This window comes from Pelophylax lessonae, assembly GCF_965119305.1.
Source record: "Pelophylax lessonae genome assembly, chromosome: 10".
In the NCBI taxonomy this organism is placed as follows: Eukaryota; Metazoa; Chordata; class Amphibia; order Anura; family Ranidae; genus Pelophylax; species Pelophylax lessonae.
In genome coordinates, this window is record NC_138777.1 from 4,766,571 (window position 1) to 4,784,991 (window position 18,421).

The window sequence follows — 18,421 nt, forward strand, 5'->3', positions numbered from 1 at the left end:
TCCTGGAAGGGGACACTCAGACTGTTACAATACAGAGAGAGGACCAACTTCTCACACTTCTGTGGAGAGAAACAAATGATCAGAAACAATGTATCTGCCTGGAGGGAACTAGGAACGCGCCACAGAGCGCTGCTTGTCACGTTTCCTTCAACAGAACAAACACATTACTATTGAGTTCTACAGTGATCCCTACCACTCTCAGGGGGGATCTATTTATAAGGAATTCACTCGGGGCTGTAGATCGTTTTTTTATGGGGTACTTCAGCCCGGGGCAACTAGAGTAAAATATATAGATGAGTTTTGGGCAGGGCAAAATTGCACTCACAGTGTGTGGCGGGGGGGATGGGCTAAAAACTTGAGTCTATTCACTATTTACCCTGTGACATACAGAGTTTCCCCCAGTGCAGACCGTCCCAAGTAGTATAGTTTGCCCCTAGTACAGATCTCCCCCCTGAGCAGTCTTCCCTCAGTACAGACTCCCCCCCCCCAGTACAGTTCTCGCCCAACTACTACTCTCCCCACCTAGAGCAGTTCCCACTAGTACAGATCTCCCCCCCAGTGCAGGTTTCTCCCTCAAAGCAGCTCCCTCCAGTGCAGATCTTCCCCAAGTACAGATTCTCCCCAGTACAGCTCCCCTTCAGTACAGATCTCCCCCCAATACAGATCTCCTCCTACAGATGTTCTCCTTAGAGCAGCTCCCTCCCACCTCCAGTACAGATCTCCCCCAGTACAGATCTCTTCCTAGTACAGTTTCCCCTATTGCAGATCTCCCCCAGTACAGTTTCCCTTCAGTACAGATCTCTCCCCAGTATAGATCTCCCCCGAGTACAGATCTCTTCCTAGTACAGTTTCCCCTATTGCAGATCTCCCCCTCAGCAAAGATCTTCCCCAGTGCAGTTTCCCTTCAGTACAGATCTCTTCCTAGTACTCCCCCTCAGAGCCACTCCCCATTCCCCCCCCCCCAGCTCCCCTCAGCACTGATCTCCCCCCAGTACAGATCCCTTCCTAGCATAGCTCCCCCAGTGCAGCACCCACAGTACAGATCTCTTCTCCAATACAGATCTCCCCTTGGAATGGCTCCCCTCCAGTACAGATCTCTTCCTAGTACAGCTCCCCCAGTACACAAACCCCAGAACAGATCTCTCCCCCAGTGGAGATCTCTTCTTATTACAGCACCCCCCCCCCCCCCCAGTATAGCTTCCCCAGTGCAGATAGCACCTCCAGTACAGATTCCCCAGTACAGATCTCCTCCAGTACAGAGGTCTCTTCCTAGTACAGCTTCCCCCAGTACAGATCTCTCCTCCAGTATAGAACTCTCCCCTAGTACAGATCTCTTCCTAGTATAGCACCCCCAGTATAGCAACCCCCAGTACAGATCAGACCCCCCAGTACAGATCAGACCCCCCAGTACAGATCAGGCCCCCCAGTACAGATCAGGCCCCCCAGTACAGATCAGGCCCCCCAGTACAGATCAGACCCCCCAGTACAGATCAGACCCCCCAGTACAGATCAGACCCCCCAGTACAGATCAGGCCCCCCAGTACAGATCAGGCCCCCCAGTACAGATCAGACCCCCCAGTACAGATCAGACCCCCCAGTACAGATCAGACCCCCCAGTACAGATCTCTCCACAGCACAGCTTCCTCAGTACAGATCTTCTCCCACCATCCCAGCATGGTTCCCACTAGTACAAATCCTCATTTCCCAGTAAACCTCCACCCAGTACAAATTTCTCCCCCCGCCCCCTCCAGCAGGAGGGATGATGCTAGTGAGAGTGTCCTGAATACAGGTTATCGTCCATCAAGTCATCTTGTTAGAGAGCAAAGAGTGCAAGAGACGTAACCCCATCCCCCCTAGTGGCAGTGTGGCTTAACAGCCTGGCTGTTCCATATTTCAAAGTGGAGTTCTGAAGATGGAAGTCTTCAAACAATTTGAATAGTTCAATTGGAGTATCCCACTATTCCCTTCCCCCATCCCAAATTATCAATAAACAACAAAACAAACAACACCCCCAGACTGTTCATTCATGTGTCCAGCCATTGGGAGCAAGAAGGGATTCAGAGACTTGTTCAAGTAAATGTGTGCTGGTAACCAGGGGAGCCCCTCAAGACAATACTCAGCAGTTCCTGCGGGGGGCAGTGCTACATTTCTATAACATTGACTTTTCTACATTAATTTTATGTGCAGCGATCCCATTGGACTTTCTTCTACATATGGCCCTTCGGATGGCCTGATTGCTTTGCCCTAAAAGATGACTGCAGTGCTGTTCACCACACCTGATTTGGATATACATTGCATTGCGAAAGTATTCGGCCCCCTTGAACTTTTCGACCTTTTGCCACATTTCAGGCTTCAAACATAAAGATATAAAACTGTAATTTTTTGTGAAGAATTAACAACAAGTGGGACACAATCATGAAGTGGAACGAAATTTATTGGATATTTCAAACTTTTTTAACAAATAAAAAAACTGAAAAATTGGGCGTGCAAAATTATTCAGCCCCCCTTAAGTTAATACTTTGTAGCGCCACCTTTTACTGCGATTACAGCTGTAAGTCGCTTGGGGTATGTCTCTATCAGTTTTGCCCATCGAGAGACTGAAATTTTTGCCCATTCATCCTTGCAAAACAGCTGGAGCTCAGTGAGGTTGGATGGAGAGCGTTTGTGAACAGCAGTTTTCAGTTCTTTCCACAGATTCTCAATTGGATTCAGGTCTGGACTTTGACTTGGCCATTCTAACACCTGGATATGTTTATTTGTGAACCATTCCATTGTAGATTTTGCTTTGTTTTGGATCATTGTCTTGTTGGAAGACAAATCTCCGTCCCAGTCTCAGGTCTTTTGCAGACTCCATCAGGTTTTCTTGCAGAATGGTCCTGTATTTGGCTCCATCCATCTTCCTATCAATTTTAACCATCTTCCCTGTCCCTGCTGAAGAAAAGCAGGCCCAAACCATGATGCTGCCACCACCATGTTTGACAGTGGGGATGGTGTGTTCAGGGTGATGAGCTGTGTTGCTTTTACGCCAAACATAACGTTTTGCATTGTTGCCAAAAAGTTAGATTTTGGTTTCATCTGAGCAGAGCCCCTTCTTCCACATGTTTGGTGTCTCCCAGGTGTCTTGTGGCAAACTTTAAACAACACTTTTTATGGATATCTTTAAGAAATGGCTTTCTTCTTGCCACTCTTCCATAAAGGGCAGATTTGTGCAGTATACGACTGATTGTTGTCCTATGGACAGAGTCTCCCACCTCAGCTGTAGATCTCTGCAGTTCATCCAGAGTGATCATGGGCCTCTTGGCTGCATCTCTGATCAGTCTTCTCCTTGTATGAGCTGAAAGTTTAGAGGGACGGCCAGGTCTTCGTAGATTTGCAGTGGTCTGATACTCCTTCCATTTCAATATTATCGCTTGCACAGTGCTCCTTGGGATGTTTAAAGCTTGGGAAATCTTTTTGTATCCAAATCCGGCTTTAAACTTCTCCACAACAGTATCTCGGACCTGCCTGGTGTGTTCCTTGTTCTTCATGATGCTCTCTGCGCTTTAAACGGACCTCTGAGACTATCACAGTGCAGGTGCATTTATACGGAGACTTGATTACACACAGGTGGATTCTATTTATCATCATTAGTCATTTAGGTCAACATTGGATCATTCAGAGATCCTCACTGAATTTCTGGAGAGAGTTTGCTGCACTGAAAGTAAAGGGGCTGAATAATTTTTCACGCCCAATTTTTCAGTTTTTTATTTGTTAACAAAGTTTGAAATATCCAATAAATTTCGTTCCACTTCATGATTGTGTCCCACTTGTTGTTGATTCTTCAAAAAAAAAATTACAGTTTTATAACTTTATGTTTGAAGCCTGAAATGTGGCAAAAGGTCGAAAAGTTCAAGGGGGCCGAATACTTTCGCAATGCACTGTATATATATATACACACACAGTATATCAGAGGAGAATAATAGTTTTCTGCGGTGACTCACCCTCTGATTGCAGGGGTCTAGGTGCGGTAACATCCCCTCCTCTATTTTATTGTCCCGGCTATACCGAACGTTATCACAGTCATATTCCACTTCCGGCTTCTTCTCGTTGCGGCACAGCGTGCACACCCATTCACCACTGCAGGATAAAAGTCAAAATTACTTTTAATTTATAAATCTATCCAACCATTTCCTCCTGGTGGCCATGAATAAATGATTACTTTATCTGCAGATTCCTCTCTGGCCAGTAGGTGGCAGCTCAGTATAATTTTCCTCCCCACCATGCGCCAGCAATAGATGGAAGACTTCATCATTCAGGATGCAAGAGAAATTTGTCGTGCTTTTTTAATAAGCGCGCATTTTTGCTTTGTTACTAGATGTAAAAGCACTCTCTATTGATGGCCCATTAGGAGTACAGTAAGCAACCTTGCAATAGAATTGCTGAGATAAAATCTACATATTGTTTTCAGCCACCCTGAGCAGACTCATCTTTGATGTGAGTTTCTCGCTCCTCCATATTTTTCTTATTGCAATAATTAGAAATTTGTAGATTGGCCACTAGAGGGAGCTCTGATTCTTAACAACTACTGAGATACAATATCAGGCACACAGGGAGGGCATTGTTTTCAAAGCGTCATAGAGTTGCATTGTTGCAGTCTGATCACTGGGGGGAGAGGAGAATGAGGAATTGTTGCCTCCTGCCTGCAGCAGACTGATGACCAGGAGAGGACTGGGCCAGGGAGCAGGGGGGCAATTGCCTCTCTGGCCACTCTAATGCCCCATTAAAAGGCTGCAATGCTTCTGCCACAGACATGCCTAAAGGATTCCTGGTGAAGAGAAGTAAAAAGTCCCCACCGCTGACCTACTGAGTGCGGGATAAAGACAAGGACAGAGTGCTGCCCCCCCCCCCCTCAAGCATGGATGGTGTAAGCTCTGAGCAGAGGCCGGTGTCATGCCCCACTGGAGACTCTCCTCCTCCGGCCAGCCCCGACCGAGCTGCCCCAGCTCCCCCCAACCACCTCCGTATGCCAGGTTGGGAAACCAGATTTGGCCAATGAGTAGAGAGTACCGGGAGCGGAGCTTCAGCCTGGAATGGGGGTCAGGAGGAGGCTGGGAAGAGAGAGAGAAGGAAGGGGGACGAGTCGCTGCACCATGGGCCTCTGGTTTGTATTTGCACCCTGGGCTGAAAGTTGCCAGTCTGCCCCTGCTGATGACTTCATACCAGCCTAGGCAAAGTCACTGGCTGGGGCTCACAGGATGTCTTTTACCACTTTAGGTCCACCCTATAGCAGTTTTACTGCTATAGCGCGGCACCCGAATAAATCCCATCTCTTCCTCTAGTAGAAGCACCTCACAAAGTGTAGTAAAACACTGGCTAGGCACACAGTTAACCCTTTGATAGCCCCTTCCCAGCCAGTGTCATTAGTACAGTGACAGTGCATATTTTTAGCATTGATCACTGTATTATGGCGCTTTTCCACTGCACGGCTCGCTTTTGTGCTTTTCCAATGCTGGTACCGCATGGTACGGTGTAGGAACGGTTCGGTACGGTACAGCGGTGCTTTTCCACTGCATGGAACCGAATGGTACGGCTCTCAAAAACAGTACCACCTCGATTGTGGTTCCAAGAGGTACCATACCCGGTACCATATCCCACAATCCTTTGCATGCAGTCACTACTAGCCACTGATTGGTCAGAGAATCCCACCCACCCCGTTGTTATCCCACCCACTTAACTTTAGTGGAAAAGCAAACCTATACCGCACCGTACCGAACCGTTCCAACACCGTACCATGCGGTAAAAGCAGTGGAAAAGCAAACCGGGCCAAGCAGGGCCGAGTAGAGCCGAGCCGGTACTTGCAGTGGAAAAGTGCCATCAGTGTCACTGGTCCCCCCAAAAAGTGTCAAAAGTGTCAGGTAGTTGTCAGATTGTTCGCCGCAAAATTACAGTCCTGCTGTAAGTCGTTGATCGCCGCCATTACTAGTAAAAAATACAGAAGATAAAAAGATCCCATAGTTTGTAGCCGCTATAACATTTGCGCAAACCAATCAATATACGCTTTTTGGATTTTTTTTTACCAAAAATATGTAGCAGAATACATATTGGCCTAAATTTATGAAGACATTTTTTTTTTTAATTTTTTCTTTTTTTTTTATTGGATGTTTTTATAGTAGAAAGTAATTTTATATATATATATATATATATATATATATATATATATTTTTTTTAAATTGTGGCCCTTTTTTTGTAGCGCAAAGAATAAATAACGAAGTGGTGATCAAATACCACCAAAAGAAAGCTCTATTTGCGGAAAGAAAAGGACATAAATTGTATTTGCGTACAGCGTTGCATGATCGCGCAATTGTCAGTTAAAGTAACAGTGCCGTATCGCAAAAATGGACTGGTCGTGAAGGGGGGGGGGGGGAGGTAAATCTTCCGGAGGTCAAGTGGTAAAGATAAAAAGGTGGATCTTTTCAGAAAAATGATATCATTGCTGTATATCGTGACATAACAGGGATTTATTGACTTGCAAAGCTAGTGGTAGATGCACTTTAAACTGAAATATACTACAATATATATATATATATATATATATACACAGTGCCTTGAAAAAGTATTCACACCCCTTGAAATTTCCCACATTTTCTCATGTTACAACCAAAATCGTAAATGTATTTTATTGGGATTTTATGTGATAGACCGACACAAAGTGGCCATAATTGTGAAGTGGAAGGAAAATGATAAATGATACAAATAAATCTGTGAAAAGTGTGGCTGCATTTGTATTCACCCCCCTTAACTCTGATACCCCTAACTAAAATCTAGAGGAACCAATTGCCTTCAGAAGTCACCTAATTAGTAAATAGAGTCCACCTGTACGTCATTTAATCTCAGTACAAATACAGCTGTTCTGTGAAGCCCTCAGAGGTTTGTTAGAGAACCTTAGTGAACAAACAGCATCATGAAGGCCAAGGAACACACCAGACAGGTCAGGGATAAAGTTGTGGAGAAGTGTAAAGCAGGGTTAGCTTATAAAAAAATGCTTTGAGCATCTCACAGAGCGCTGTTCAATCCATCATGGGAAAATGGAAAGAGTATGGCACAACTGCAACCCTACCAAGACATGGCTGTCCACCTAAACTGACCGGCCGGGCAAGGAGAGCATTCATCAGAGAAGCAGCAAAGAGGTCCATGGGAACTCTGGAGGAGCTGCAGAGATCCACAGCTCAGGTGGGAGAATCTGTCCACAGGACAACTATTAGTCGTGCGCTCCACAAATCTGCCCTTTATGGAAGAGTGAGAAGAAGAAAGCCATTGGTGGAAGAAAGCCGGTTTGCAGTTTGGGAGAAGCCATGTGGGGGACACAGCAAACATGTGGAAGAAGGAGCTCTGCTCAAAAGGAGACCAAAATTCAACTTTTTGCCTAAAAGCAAAACGCTATGTGTGGGGGAAAACTAACACTGCACATCACCCTGAACACACCATCCCCACTGTGAAACATGGTGGTGGCAGCATCATGGTGTGGGGATGCTTTTCTTCAGCAGGGACAGGGAAGCTGGTCAGAGTTGATGGGAAGATGGATGGAGACAAATACAGGACAATCTTAGAAGAAAAGACTTGAGACTGGGGGGGAGGTTCACCTTCCAGCAGGACAACGACCCGAAACATCCAACCAGGGCTACAATGGAATGGTTTCATGTGTTAGAATGGCCCAGTCACAGTCCAGACCTAAATCACATTGAGAATCTGTGGCAAGACTTGAAAATTGCTGCTCACAGACGCTCTCCATCCAATCTGACAGAGCTTGAGATATTCTGTAAAGAAGAATGGGCAGAAATGTCCTCTCTAGATGTGCAAAGCTGGTAGAGACATCCCCAAAAAGACTCCCAGCTGTAATTGCAGGGAAAGGCGGTTCTACAAAGTATTGACTCTGGGGGGTGAATACAAATGCAGCCACACTTTTCACAGATTTATTTGTATCATTTATCATTTTCCTTCCACTTCACAATTATGGCCCCTTTCAAAATTATGTTTGTAATAGATCAGTAAAGAAATGGTACCACATCCCTAAATTGTATACTGTAGATAATGGGGAATACTCCCAAAGGGTCTCCAAGGCACAAGCCCAAGGTGTGGGGGCATGGGTCTGGATAGGAAGAATGAAAAGAAAAGAAAAAGTAAAGAAAGGAAGGGGAAAGAATGGGTAAGAAAGAAGAAGGAATGGGGGAAGGAAGAAAGAAAGGGAGAGGGAAAGGTCAGGAAGGAGGGAAGAAAAGGGAAGGGAAGGGGAAGGCAAGGGAAGAGGAGAGAACAGACGGGGGAAGAGAGGGAGGAAAGGCAAAGGGGAAAAGTGGGAAAGGAGGGCCGGCGGAAGGTAGGAAGGAAAAGATAGAAATGGAGAAACAAAGACAGTAGGAAAAAATGTTGTTGAGGGCTGGTGGGACTTTATAGGTACCAGGTAGAGCAATGAAGGGGAAAAATGTGTTATAAAAACTAGAAAAGTTTATTGGTACATATTAAAAACAGGGTATGTCAAGCAAAATCATAATTAGCATAAACATAAACGTACATAAACATATATGAGATACAGTATGAGCTAAGGCATATAGGCGTAAGGCAACAATTTGTTGTAAATTGGGTCCGATGGGGAGCATCAGACCATTCCCGACATGTTTCGCGGGCACAAAACGTCCGCTTCTTCAGGGGTTGTAAGTCGTATAGAATATAATGTGCCTTGTATAGCCTGTATGGTATAACAACATTGACAGTTATTAGTGTATACATATATATCTGTAGCTATTCGTACATGCGAGTGTAAACCACCAGGTGCATCCAAAGCCTCCACCGTGCAAGTGACAGACTAAGTCAGGACAAGGGAAGGTGCCATCCAAGAAAAGAGTCTCCCCAGCGGATGTGGAGGGGTGATCAGGACAATGAGCTATCCCACATAGAGGTTATAAGATAAAATGAGAAGGTTGTATGTATAGGTCTGCAGTAGATAAGGAAAATGAATATATTCACCGTCACCATAAAGGATATAAATTTATATATAGATGCTTAGTACCTATTCGTGTTTCCAAAAGAGGACACACATATCTCATATAGTGGGGAGATCAGCCAAGATAAAAATGCAGCTGGAACTAGGATCCTAGGATCATTGTTAGTCCTACATGGGCAGTAAAAAGCATATCAGCACCCTAAGAATATGCATACAGTAAGAGTATAACCTATATTTAGGAGGGTAGACCTGAGAGAGAGAAAGATTACCTTATACGAATCTGCCCAATGGATAAGACCAAATGGTGTAGGGATGGTGGAGCAGATAAGGCAATAGACTGGCTGTATCATTGAAAAGATTTCATGGGTCCAATGTTAGGCCCAGACAATAGATAATCTAAAGAGGCAGAAACAAAGGTGGCAAATCTTAGGGGGGTACGTCAGTAAAGGAAAATAAATCCATAGAAAAAAGGTCTTCCTGGAGCTTACCTGTACCATGCTGCAATGGCGCTGAACGCCGTCTCCTGAGAGACAGTGTAGTGAAGCTCCGCCTGATATGGCCCTCAACCCGACGCCACATGCGCATGACGTCACGCGCAATGTGGGCGGGCCACTTTGTGTCTATCACATAAAATCCCAATAAAATACATTTACATTTATTGGTTGTAACATGAGAAAATGTGGGAGATTTCAAGGGGTGTGAATACTTTTTCAAGGCACAATATATATATTTATATATCTTAGAGTCTCCCAGTGGCTCAATGTAACTATAGAAGGTGGGGTGACCCACCACGATGGTGGCACTACTTACATTGGGAAGCTGAGCAGAGTCGGGACGTGGCAGGAAAGGTGGAAGACCTTCGGACAATTGTCGCAGCACAGCATTTCCCCTCCGTTCAGACAAACCGCACAGAAATCCTCGTTCTCTATGTGGCCGGGGCCCTCGGACTTCTTCATAGGTTGGGGCCCTGGGATGGTTTCACACTTGTGGCTCGGTTCTTCCATGACCTGCGGTGCCACCATATGTCGGATCTCCTGACCCGTCCCGCCTGTGTATGAGTGAATGCGTGGGAAAAGGTGGGGCTTCGGCGGGGGCGGGGGTGGGGGTGGTGGCACAGGATTCGGTGTGGAATGGGAGAAGTCCATAACGTATGATATCGGGGCCTGCTGTGGAAGCTCGCTGGGGGCGGTGGGCGGGGGAGGGTTTTCTGTATTCACCTGCAATGAAAGATCCTCAGTCAGTAAAAGATCAAATAATCTTTAACAAGTTATTGTCAATTCAAAAGTAATTTTCAATCATTCAATCATATTTTTTAAATCTACAATAATGCACAGAGAAATTAAAAGTCCTCTAGTTAGAGTTTACATTGACTTTAACCACTCCAGCCCCGGAAGATTTACCCCCCTTAATGACCAGGCCATTTTTTGCGATACGGCACTGCGTTACTTTAACTAACAATTGCGTGGTTGTACGACGCTGTACCCAAATAAAACTGATGTCCTTTTTTTTCCCACAAAAAGATCTTTTTAATTTTTTTTTTACCAGTAATGGTGGCGATCAGCGAATTTTAGCAGGACTGCGACATTGTGGCAGAACTAAGTGACACTCTTTGGGGACCAGTGACACCAATACAGAGATCAGTGCTAAAAAAAAAAAAAAGCACTGTCACTGTACTAAGGACACTGGCAAGGAAGGGGTTAACATCAGGGGCAATCAAAGGATTCAATGTGCTCTTAGGGAGTGCTTTCTAACTGTGTGGGGGAGGTGCTTTGGCTGTGAGAAGACATAGATCCGTGTTCCTGCTTAGCAGAAACACAGGATCTCTGTCTTCCCTTCTAGCAGAACGGTGATTTGCCTTGTTTACATAGGCAGACCGCCATTCTGGAAAAAAATTAATAGTAGGGCGCTGAGGTCAGTATAAAAAATAATAATAATAAAATAACAACTTTATTTGCTTTGCTATTCGTTTTCTTCAAATGTGAGGTGATCCTACCCAGATCTTCTGCGGGAGCTGCAGAGGTTCCAGTCTCGGTCCCTTCTCCTGTTCATCCATCCAGTCGCCTCATCCTTTCCTCTACCCTGTTGATAGTCTACAGCACATGTGTCAAACACAAGGCCCGCGGGCCAAATCCGGCCCTCAAGGTCATCTCATGTGCCCCTCGCACATGAAAGGCTCCAGCCTTTCTTTGGTCCTCCTCCAGAACCTGCACTTTCTGTTTCCCAGCGATGCCCCCCCCACTTCTCAGCAGCAGCATAAGGTAAGGGGGATCACTGTGATGTAAGTGAGGGTGGAGGACTCTTGACATCTGGTGTGAGTGGAGGGTTACTCTGGACATTTAGCCTTACAGATATAACTGGCCCTTTGAGGGCAATCATAATGCTGATGCGGCCCATGATGAAATTGAGTTTGACACCCCTGGTCTACAGATACAGATGAATGTTCCAATGGACCAATGGACTTTGCACTTCTCCTAGGAGCGCCGTATGTACTGTGTACTTGTACAATCTTTGGATTTGCTAGACCGCCATTCTGCCTCTTTCGGGAACAATTGTCGGGCCCGGCAGACATCGGGTCCACTGGACCCGCTGATTGGCTCCCACTGTGCCTAATCACAGACCTGGAAGCAGGAAATGATGAACAGGTATGTGATTTCACACAGAAGAGCCACCGCCCTGCAGTATATATATGTGGGGGGCAGTCAGCAAGTGGTTAAAATACTTCCTGCAATTCTGACAGCCTTTACAAATATACACTTTGCTACAAACTGTGCATTGTGGTGTAAAATGTTGCAAATGTTAGCTTCAGCCAAAAATAATTACATTGTTACCTTCTGTATTTGAGCTTCTTTCTGCCATGAGGCTCTCTTCTGCCACAGAGAGCCTCGTCTTCCCCCCCCTGCCTCGTCTCAGCAGTCGGCAGCAGAGAGGAGGACAGAACTCCTTCTTCATATCCTGTGCCTCTCTGTGCAGCAGCAGCACTCCTTGTCTACGCCCCAACCTTGTCTCAGCAGTCAGCAGCGAGGGGGACAGAACTCCTCCTACAGATCCTGCACCTTTCTATGCAGCCGCAGCTCCCCCTGGTTTCCGCCCCCATTTTGTCTCAACAGTCTGCAGTGGTGAAGCAAACAGAATTCCTCCTACAGATCCTGCGCCTCTCTGTGCAGCAGCACTTCCTCGTCTACGCCCCCACCTGGTCTCAGTAGTCAGCAGCAGGGAGGAGGACAGAACTCCTCCAGATCCTGAGCTTCTCTTTGCAGCCATGGAGAGGCTCATCTTTGCCCCCCCCCAGAAGTCAGCAGTACTCCCTCTTCTCTGCCTCCTCAGGTTTAAAGGATTGAGCAGACTCTGGTAGCTAACTGCAACCCTCCTGTGGTCCTCCAGATCCTGCACTTTCTGCTTCCCAGCTCCGCCTCCAGTTTCTTCCCGGCAGTAGCACAAGGTAAGGAGCGTGCAGTGGGATGTAAGGAAAGGCGGGGGGTTCTTGACATCTGATGTAACGGGGAGGGGGTTCTCTGGAAATCTAGTCATACAAATATAACCGGCCCTTTGAGGGCCACCATATTGCTGATTTGGCCCACAATAAAATTGAGTTTGACATCCTGCAATAGCTGATGGCCAGCTTTAGATGGTGCCAAGCATTAGAGCTCCTATTGGCTTAGAGTTCTGTTCCTCCCTCTCCCAGTTATATGTAAGGGTTCCAATACAGATACCTGTGTGTGTACAATGGGAGGACCTACCTTTATGGACATGCTTTTAGACCTTGCCCCGTATTTTATGAGTAAGCGCACTGAGCCATCTTCGTCCTTCTTCTGCGGCTGCACCTTGAAGGTGGGGAGCTCCCCTGAATCCTGAGGACAGATCTTCAGGCGTTCCAGACGCACATACGGGATTTTGGTTTCTTTGGGTTCTGGCCTGAAAATAGAGAACTACTTGTTACCGACACCGAGAGAGAGACAAAGGGGGGACATCGAACCCCAATACAAAGTAACTGGTGAACTGAGCACAATGACTGTTAATTGTCAGGACTAGCGGATAACACGCAGGAATAGAAATACAGCATGCATTGTACAGGAAAATATGAAAAATAAAATTAGATTTTCTACCTTGGAGCTTCTTGTTGGGTCTTCGGGTCCTCAGGATAACGCCGCTTAAATCGGCTTTCAGAATCTGCATGAAAATTCACAGAGATGTCAACGAGACTTTAATCGTAGTTTAGAAGCTGCAGAGGACACAGTATTCTAAATGAGGTCTAACTACAGATCTACAGTATATATAGGAACCAGGACCTTCCTTCCTCCAGCTGGGGACCCCTCTAGTGATATAAAGATCTATATAGAGGAATCCGGACCTCCTTCCTCCTGCTGGTGACCCCTCTAGTGATATAAAGATCTATATAGAGGAATCAGGACCTCCTTCCTCCTGCTGGTCACCCCTCTAGTGATATAAAGATCTACATAGAGGAATCAGGACCTCCTTCCTCCTGCTGGGGACCCCTCTAGTGATATAAAGATCTATATAGAGGAATCAGGACCTCCTTCCTCCTGCCGGTGACCCCTCTAGTGATATAAAGATCTACATAGAGGAATCAGGACCTCCTTCCTCCTGCTGGTGACCCCTCTAGTGATATAAAGATCTATATAGAGGAATCAGGACCTTCCATCCTCCTGCTGGGGACCCCTCTAGTGATATAAAGATCTACATAGAGGAACCAGGACCTCCTTCCTCCTGCTGGTGACCCCTCTAGTGATATAAAGATCTATATAGAAGAATCAGGACCCCCTTCCTCCCGCTGGTGACCCCCTCTAGTGATATAAAGATCTATATAGAGGAATCAGGACCTCCTTCCTCCTGCTGGTGACCCCTCTAGTGATATAAAGATCTATATAGAAGAATCAGGACCCCCTTCCTCCCGCTGGTGACCCCCTCTAGTGATATAAAGATCTATATAGAGGAATCAGGACCTCCTTCCTCCCGCTGGGGACCCCTCTAGTGATATAAAGATCTATATAGGGGAATCAGGACCTCCTTCCTCCTGCTGGTGACCCCTCTAGTGATATAAAGATCTATATAGGGGAATCAGGACCTCCTTCCTCCTGCTGGTGACCCCTCTAATGATATAAAGATCTATATAGAGGAATCAGGACCTCCTTCCTCCTGCTGGTGACCCCTCTAGTGATATAAAGATCTATATAGAGGAATTAGGACCTCCTTCCTCCTGCTGGGGACCCCTCTAGTGATATAAAGATCTATATAGAGGAATCAGGACCCCCTTCCTCCTGCTGGTGACCCCTCTAGTGATATAAAGATCTATATAGAGGAATCAGGACCCCCTTCCTCCTGCTGGTGACCCCTCTAGTGATATAAAGATCTATATAGAGGAATCAGGACCTCCTTCCTCCTGCTGGATCCCCATAATTATACATTTATATACAGTGTAACATACCAGCCTCATTTTTTATCTCCTTGATAACAGGTTTGGGTGGAAGGAAGGTTTTCCTGGGACCGGCCGGAGGTTCAGTTGGAAAACTTTTTTTTAGAGACAGATTTATGGGTTCATCTAAGATAGTTTCCAGCGGCAGGACAATGTCGTTCAGGGAGGATGAGTTGTCATTAGGCAATGGAGGTTCAGCAGGAGGCTCACTGCAGCTGAAATTCTGGTTCTCAATCTGGAAGGAAGAATGGAATGGTGAATACAGAGGGGTGCAATCTGAACAGACACCGCAGTCTGCAATGTAACCGGGTTTTACAGTCTAACTCCAAACCAGAGTAATTCTGGATAGAAAGTGAAATGGGTGTCAGGTTTTTATTTCAGAGATGAAAATAAAAGAAATGCGATCCCTCCAATATATTTACTGTATATGGAATTTCCCAACTTCCCCTTCATTGGGACTAATAATACACATATTTAGTATTAATAATTAAACTGTAAATATATATTTTTATTATTTATTATCATTTTTTTTTAAATATCATAAAAATATAAAATCGAAGTAGAACAATAATAGGTAAACATGTACTGTATGTTTATATATGTTGGTATTTACTGTAGATATTATTTAGGGATAGACAAAATGATGTAAATCCTGGTGTCTGTGGAGTTCTTGGCTGTGTTCAAAAATGTCTGACACAGATCAGCCCCTGCTGCATCCTCTTACCTTGTGACTTGCTACAAAGTTACAATGTCCAGTTTGTTCACTGGGGGGGAGGGGGAAGACTGAGGAAATGCTTCCTCCTGCCTGCAGCTGACTGATGACGTCATCTCAGCCTAAGCAAAGTCACTGACTGGAGCTCATAGCAGGGGCGTAACTACAGGGGTTGCAATTGCAACCGGGCCCCATGCTCCAGGGGGCCTTTGCAGCTCCCCTGTACACCTTGATAGGAGGGGAGGGGGGGGGGGGCAGCATGTAGAAAAATCACTGTCCTCCTTTTTCTTCCTGTAGCTGCAGGAGGAAAATGGAGGAGATTGGTTCCTCTGTATGCTGCCCCCGCCGCTCGTCCTATCCAGTTCACGTGTGTTCTGCTGTCTCTGGGCCCCTCTGTGCTCCCCTGGTTCCCCCACCCCCCTACTGTGCTCCCTCCCCTCTCCTGCCGGCTGCTGCAGGGGATGTGTCACAATAGAGAACCAGGAAGGGGTTGGTAAATATGTAATTTACCAGCTCCTTCCTTTTCTGAATGGACAGAGTCATAGTCAGTCACATTGTAAAAAAATAAAATAATAAAAAAATAATACAATTAAAATACCAAAAAAATAAAAACTACTGACACCAGTGGGTGAACTTCCAGGATCGCAAAGGTCACACTTGCGACCGGGCCCTGGCATTCCACCACCATGGGGAGGCCCCAAGATGGCGGGAAGGGGGCCCACTGCAGAACTTGTGAAAGGGTCCCGCTGCGGGACCGTAATAAAGGGCCCCGCAACAAGAGTAAATAGCCCCAGGATCAGTGGGAAGAGCCCCAGGCTTGAAGGGAAGGGCCCCAGCAAGGGGGTCCGGGGGGCCCTTCATGGTTTCTTTCACTGAGACCCTGAAGGTTCTAGCCACGCCTCTGCCTCAAGGCATTGCTTGCATCAGGACTGAGGACTCTGGAGAGGAGTACTGAGGGCGGGGGCTGTGATGTTTTCAGGAATCTATGTACCGCCCCCTGCTGGCCCCTCCCACCAGCCATGATCTGCCTGCACTGCCTAGAGAAGCACAGAGACTCGGTAAAGACATTCACATTGTAAAAAAATAAAATAAAATGATAAAAAAATAATGCAATTAAAATACCAAAAAATAAAAACTACTGACACCAGTGGGTGAACTTCCAGGATCGCAAAGGTCACACTTGCAACCGGGCCCTGGCATTCCACCCCCGTGGAGAGACCTTAAGATGGATGGAAGGGGCCCACTGCAGAACTTATAAAAAGGGTCCCGCCGCGGGCCCATAATAAAGGGCCCCGCTATGAGAGTAAAGGGCCCCAGAGATCAGTGGGAAGAGCCCCAGGCTTAACCACTTAAGCCCCAGAAGATTTTACCCCCTTCCTGACCAGGGGGTATTTATCGATTCGGCACTGCGTGACTTTAACGGACAATTGCGCGGTCGTACGACGCTGTACCTAAACGAATTTGACGTCCTTTTTTTCCCACAAACAGAGCTTTCTTTTGGTGGTATTTGATCACCTGTGCGATTTTTTGATCATGCGCTATAAACAAAAAAAGAGCGTAAATTTTGCAAAAATAACAATATTTTTCACATTTTTTTATATGAAATTCCCCCAAAAAAAATGTAAAAATCAAAATTTTTTAACATTTTCGGCCAATTTATTTTATGCTACATATGTTTGGTAAAAAAAAAAAATCGCAAAAAGCGTATTTTGATTGGTTTGCTCAAAAGTTATCGCGTTTACTAACAAAGGGAAAGATTTTTGTAATTTTTGGTGTTTTTTTTTTAACGAGTAATGGCGGCGATCTGCGATTTTTTTTACGGTACTGCGACATTGCGGCGGACAGATCGGACCCTTGACTGACATTTTTGACACTTTTGGGGTTACCAGTGATATTTCTACAGTAATCAGTGCTATATATATGCACTGTTACTGTAAAATTACACTGGTAGTGAAGGGGTTAACTTTATTTCAGAGGGAGGGGCTGTGTGTGTCCCTAGGGGCGTGATTCTAACTGTGATTGGCTGTCTGTTGAGCTGTAGAAACAGTGATCAATGGTTCTACATAGTAGAACCGTGTGATCACAGTTTCTACACAGGGCAGAATGACAGGCGGCTTGTTTACACAAGCCGCCTGACTTTCTCCCTCTGCAGCGGCGATCGCAGAGTGGGTGTCCGTGACCACGTGGGAGCGGGAGCACACCGCCGGCAGCGCGCGCTCGCTCCCTAGACCCTCACAGGCTAGTGACGTAGACCTACGTCAGTTTGCCTGTGAGGGGCTGACTGCCGACGTAGATAGTCGTGTGGCAGTCGGCAAGTGGTTAAAGGGAAATGGCCCCGGCCAGGGGTCCGGGGGACCCTTCATGGTTTCTTGCACCGGGGCCCTGAAGGTTCTAGTTACGCCTCTGACTCATAGGACACTTTTTAAAGATAAACTATTGAGCTTTTGTAAGACAATGTACCTACCAAAGCTCTAAATTGTATATACTGTATATATATATATACACTATTATTACTATACAGGATTTATATAGTGCCAACAGCTTGCACAGCACCTTATAATATAAGGGGGGACAGTACAATTCAATACATAAGAAAAAGGAGGGCTTTGCTCATGGAGCTATATATATATATATATATATACTGTACATACAGTGTGCATATATAGTAAGCTCCATGAGCAAGGCCCTCCTTTTCCTTATGTATTGAATTGTACTGCCCCCCCCCCCTTAGATTATAAAGTGCTGTGCAAGCTGTATATATGCAGTATATATAAATATATACACTTTATTGGAGAAGCAGTCTTGGGTTGTAGTGTGCTTACTCTATATATCTATAACGATTAACTCTATTGGGGCTCCACCATGTGAAGACCCCCCCCATATAAAGTCATGGATTCTTTTGAATACAGATTGGAAATAACAATGTAACAAATCCTCTTCCTGTATTATCCTGGATGTGATCTGACATATTTATTGGATTAATAGTGATTCTATAGAGTATATGTAGAAGACCACATTTTTGTGTATATAGTCTGGGGTTGGGTGGGATGGCTTTGGATGGGGTTGGTGGGGTGGGGTTCGGATGGGGTTGGGTGGGGGGTGGTATATTCCCAATCATCCAACAAGGAGGGTCCATAGCAGAGAGGTGAGAATAATATGATTACATTTGTAGCAATCTCTCTATTATTGTAGATTGGGATTCCCAGGAGGGGGGCTCAGGCGTAGCTGGGACTGTACACAATGCAGCAGCAGAAGAGGCAGGAGAGGTCTCTGAGCTCGGCTAATGTTTGTGTCTGGAACC

General features: G+C 45.8%; 1 protein-coding gene across 1 annotated transcript in view; it reads right to left on the minus strand.

The window, feature by feature from the left end:
• Nucleotides 1-18,421, minus strand: part of TRIM66 (tripartite motif containing 66) — a gene marked incomplete at its 3' end in the record, with an annotated part of 66,755 nt that overhangs the window by 7,224 nt on the left and 41,110 nt on the right. Inside the window, exons 11-16 of the mRNA XM_082270333.1 lie at nt 14,421-14,643; nt 13,081-13,144; nt 12,715-12,889; nt 9,788-10,194; nt 3,981-4,116; nt 1-59 (exon numbers count right to left, since the gene is read on the minus strand). The exon at nt 1-59 is cut by the window's left edge and continues 16 nt beyond it. Coding sequence (XP_082126459.1) covers nt 1-59; nt 3,981-4,116; nt 9,788-10,194; nt 12,715-12,889; nt 13,081-13,144; nt 14,421-14,643 — 1,064 coding nt within the window. The remainder of the gene's footprint in view (nt 60-3,980; nt 4,117-9,787; nt 10,195-12,714; nt 12,890-13,080; nt 13,145-14,420; nt 14,644-18,421) is intronic.